Here is a 4,996-nt window from a genome sequence, read left to right as displayed (position 1 = left end):
AAGGTGGGGGTCAGAGGGCACACAGGGGGGCCGGGAAAGCAGGCAGGAGATGCAGCCTAGCAGGGGTCACCCCATGGTCCCCTCCCTCCCCCCAGCTCCCTCCTCCACCCCCTTACAGGCATGGAGTCCAGGACCAGCTCCATGTGGCAGTGAGTGGGGACTGCCCAAATCTCCAAAGCTCTTCAAATCTTTTCCGAATCGAATCAGACCTTTTTATTGGTCTTCCAATTCAATTTGGATTCAGAGATTCGGTTACCGAATTAGGCCGAATCTCCTCTGAATCAAATCAGCACCCAAAGTTTCACACAACCCTAATATATATCAATGAAGGTAAAAAGATTTTGCACCAATTATTTTAAAATCAGCAAGAACCTCCCCCTCGCCCCAATATTAATAGAAGGGGAAAAAGTTTTCCGTCATGAATATATAGAAGGTTTGGTAAGAGACATGGATTTGGATCCTACTTTTGTAGAATTCCATGGAAATTTTGCTAAAGCCTTTACTGGGAGACAATGGCAGCCCAGTGTTACACCTAATAAATTAATTATGTGCCATCTGTTAGATATTATGGTCATATGGAAAGTATCTGAGGACTTTTAGATGCATTATGCAAACATGGCTCCATATGTATCCATTACAATATACATATACAAATTACACTATATGGGTACATGTGCATAAATATGTGCATATTTGCTTTCATACCACATAACAAGTTCCCCAAATCAACCCCACAAAAGTTCAGGTCCATATCTTTAAATGGGGATGCTGATATTTTTTCACTGGAATAGAAACAGAGAGGAACAGAAGCAGGCCAATACTGTCCTTTAGTGGCTGCCATGATGGCTCTTGTTTCTCTCTGGAGAAGGGGCAGGGTTCTGTGTTAACCCTTCCACAGCCATAGTTGCTACTGGCTGAGCACTGAAGCTTGTACCAGAAGGAGCAATTGAGCTGACTCACAGCAAGTGAACTACTGCATGCAGACTGTAGTATCTTGATGAGGCTTGTGTTGTAGAAACAACACTTTATTATTGACAGGAACTTAAATAAAGAACTAATTTACAGTAAGGAAGTAAATTGTACCATGCTTGCAAGTGTGTAGGGCCTAGTTTTGTAGCTGTCCTGACAAACCAGGAAGTTCCTGATGCCTTCCCTAGACTCTCTCCTGGATTGCCACACTTCCTGGACATTCTGTTTCCAGGGGGATGTACTCTGGGCCTTATTACACTGTAATCTTGAGTGGCTCCTGGAGCTCTTAACATCTGGATTGTCTTCACACTAATACCAGAAACTAGTTTTAAGCACTTGTTATGCAGCTTAAAGTTACACCAATCCAAGGCAGGATTATCTCTGATCTGTGTTATCCAGTTTGGATTACACTAAAGTGTAGCCACTCTAGGCTACATACACATCAATGTAAACACCCCACAAGCCCAGATTGAACCCACTGCCTCCTTCACTCACCCCAGCACCTCAGATCCCTCTTCACTGCACCCTACACCTGCTTATTTATGGCTGCTCACACTGCCTGTCCCAGGGAGCAGGCAGGGAAAGGTTAACCTGCCTGCTTGGCTGCTGCTGCCGCTGCCCTCTGGGAAGGCTCAGCCCAGAGAAGGGCATCAGCCTGACAGCAATGGGATAGGCAGGTTAACCCTTCCGCTGAGACAGACAGCATGGCAGCCACCAGTAAGTAGGGGAGCGCAGGGGAAGGGCAGTGGGGAAACCTGGAATGGGAGAGGGGTATTCTTACCTTTTGGTCCTCCAGGCCCATGCTGGCCTCATGGCAGTTTGTGACTGCTCCAAACTCAGGCTAGCACTAACACCGATCAACATTTGTGTGGTTCAGAGTGTAAGGTGTAACAAAGCCCCAAGTCACACAGTCAGCCATGACTCTGGAAAAATCTTTTCTCTACATTCTACCTTCTAAAAACAAGGTCTACCTCTCATTTAGAAGTTGGTTTGCAAAAAAGTGTGGTATTAGGTAGGTGTATGATTTCAGAATCGATAGCATTCATATTGTTTTAATTTAGCTGTGTTTCAACATTAATTAACATGCTGTATTGAAACCCTATGGATAGCAGTCTATTCTAAATTGAGAAGGCAGCTGGCTGATTTCATGGGTGGATTGTGGGACCAGCTGTAAGTTTCATGGGCTTATTAAGGCAGCTACCCATGTCCCCGGTTGGCCAAGAGGCCCTGGTGGCCCACCCCTTACAGCTGATTGGTTGCAAAAGCTGTCTGTCATATGACCCTGCCTCTTGCCACTGACTAGCTGAAAAGGCTGCCTATCAGGCAGCTGCACTTCTTGCCACCACTGGTAGAGGGGAGGAGTCACATGACAGGCAGCCCTCTTAGCCAATCAGCTGTGAGGGGAAGGGGCACCCCTGCTGGGCTGCCCTTTGTGCTGGCAGCCCCCCTTCCCCTGCTGCACCCATGATGGATTTGAGTAAGTTCCTACCTATGGACTCTAATTCTCTCTTTATGTTCTGAACAGCTACATCACAGCCAATGGTACTGCAAGCTTTTCCACACATAGCCTGGAAATTAGGTCTCAGTACCATTTCAATTTTGTTTTAGATGTGAAGGGGAGCTCAGTCTGTGTGACTCTTCAGTTAATGGTCAATTAGATGAGATTGCTGAAAGAGTAACCAGCAGGCTTCAATTTGGGGGGTACTTTTGTGTTGTAGTTATGCTGTTCACAATGAAAGTATAATTGCTGGAATATGGCATTGAAGCAGTACTTAGGAGACATCACTATTAAAATACTTGCCTAAAACACAGCCGCTTCATGAAAATAAATTATTAATAACTGATGAATGCTAACAATTAAATGTTTTGTACTTACTGGCATCATCCATGAATTCAAATTCTCCTCCTAATTCAACACTTGTTAAGTGGTACTGGTCAGGATCAGTCAGGGCACTCAGGAGAATCAGCAGTACCACTGAATTGATGATCTACGGAACAGAAAAAAGGAAAGGTCAGGATGTGTAATTGCTTAATGAAACTTCTCTACAGTCAGATACATTAACAGCATTTAAGGCAATCACCGCAGAAGCCTACTGCAAAATTCGTAGCATTCAATTGCTACTATAATTACTTTCTCCCTATATGAATAAACTGTAGGTTTACTTTGTACCAGTCCCAGATTCTAGGATAATGAAACAAAGCACACCCTTTCTTCTTTATTTCTTCCCCCCACAAAAGAAACCAGTCATAAAAACTACAGCAACAAAGCCAAACAAATCACCCCTGACAAGGTCACTTGGTCCATCTAAAAAAAACCTGTTTTTATTATTATAGAATATGATAAGCATCTATCTATAGTTCATTCAGTTCCAAGAATTAAAGTTATGTTTTTAAAAAGTCAGTAATAAATTACTATTCTCCATTCACAATCTGGAGAATGATGATGAGCTGAAACTGATGAGATCACTTCCAAGTGAGTTGCTAGATGGCTGAAGATGTACTGGCTTGCTGGAAGCAGTGGAATTTCAAGAGAGTTTATTATCAGAGCCAATTCATACAAGCTGCTGAACTGGAAGAAATGGAGGCCCAGGATGAATAGGTTACTGACAGCAAATAATCCTATGCAGAGAGAGAAATTCACACATGCTAAGGAGTTGGATGTGCGAGAGAACAAACAGAAGTTGGTGCCACAACAGAAGGAGACTGGGTAAAGAATGGAACAAGCTATGGACAGTAAAACATGCTTGTATGCAGGGTATGAAAGACCAAGAATTAGAAGATTATAAGGAGTACAAAGTGCCAGATTGTGACACCTTTACTCATAATAAGGAGTTCCTGAATACCATTTTCAAATGAAAAGTGCTACTTGTGAATGTAAGGGCATAAAACTGGGTTCAAAGTAAGGAAGGCAAAACATTACAAAAAACAGAATTGCCAAAACTGCCAACAACTTACATTTTCCAGTTATTTTTAAAATACCTTATCATTCAATTATTTCCTTTTTACTCTTCTACAGATGGAGAAAAGAAAGCTTCTAGAAAGAAATGTGTTAGTCAAGAGAGGAATTTAAAATTGAACAGGCTGAAAATTAAGCAAGGGATCAAAAATTTTAAATGTCTGCTGCTTAGTGCTGCTTTTTTTTTTTAAAGTACACAGTCATCATCCTCTTGTATAGATGTATGCAGGAAGATTTACAGATTACCATTAGATAGCTCTCTGTTTTCTTCTTCATCTGGACATATTTAGATTTCATATATGATGCCACAACTCCCTGTGCTTCTATACGAATGTATTGCCTGATCCAGGACCTACTGAAGTCCATGAAACTCTCTCCACTGACTTCAGCAAGCATCTCCTCTACATCAGTTCTTATATTCTGCTCATCACCCTGACCTAGTTATGCCATTTGGCTCCTTGAAGGCCAGATCCAGACACAGGTGTGCTGGCTCAGAAAACCCCAGGGATTAACAGAGCCATTGCTTGCCATTCCATGCCCCAATAGGACTGGATGCCCAAGATTTTAGCAGCAGGCCCCACACCTGCTCACCCTGCCCCAAATTCCCATCCCCCTCCAGAAACCCCATGGGCAATTGGCCACCCCTGGGCAATTGGTCACCCCATGGACAATTAGTCGCACCTGGTATAGGCAATTGGTTACTGATGTGAAGGAACATTAAACAACTCCTTACTGTATTGGGCACTGGCTGAACTTCTGAATAGATTTCAGATGTGGCTCTATGTAGGTCACATTACAGTAATCCAATCCCAAGAAAATAAAATATGGATAACTGCAGTCAACCTTTCAGTATTAATTCAAAGGTTACACCCTCCTCCTTAAATGTAGATTGAGAAAAATAACAGAAACAATGACACCTAAAAAGGCTAGAAGCAGCCAGCTATACCTGAAAAGGGGTGACTGCACCCAAAAGCTTGCTAAGAACACTTTCCCAACTACTCAGTTGGTCTAATAAAAGATATTACATCTACTCAAAGAATCTTGCCTGCCCATGTCCTTAGACCAACATGG

General features: G+C 42.8%; 1 protein-coding gene across 2 annotated transcripts in view; it reads right to left on the bottom strand.

Annotated features, from left to right (window-relative positions):
• LAPTM4B (lysosomal protein transmembrane 4 beta) overlaps nucleotides 1-4,996 on the bottom strand; it is a 107,597-nt gene that overhangs the window by 73,104 nt on the left and 29,497 nt on the right. For both annotated transcript variants that reach the window (XR_002103848.1, XM_019550943.1), the window contains exon 2: nucleotides 2,846-2,957. Coding sequence is in view for 1 of the 2 variants with exons in the window: in XM_019550943.1 (XP_019406488.1) it covers nucleotides 2,846-2,957 (112 nt within the window). In the remaining variant the exon portion in view is untranslated. The remainder of the gene's footprint in view (nucleotides 1-2,845; nucleotides 2,958-4,996) is intronic.

This window comes from Crocodylus porosus, unplaced genomic scaffold (genome assembly GCF_001723895.1).
Source record: "Crocodylus porosus isolate Cpor-Errol unplaced genomic scaffold, CroPor_comp1, whole genome shotgun sequence".
Lineage (NCBI taxonomy): Eukaryota > Metazoa > Chordata > Crocodylia > Crocodylidae > Crocodylus > Crocodylus porosus.
This window is presented reverse-complemented; position numbering and strand designations above follow the sequence as displayed.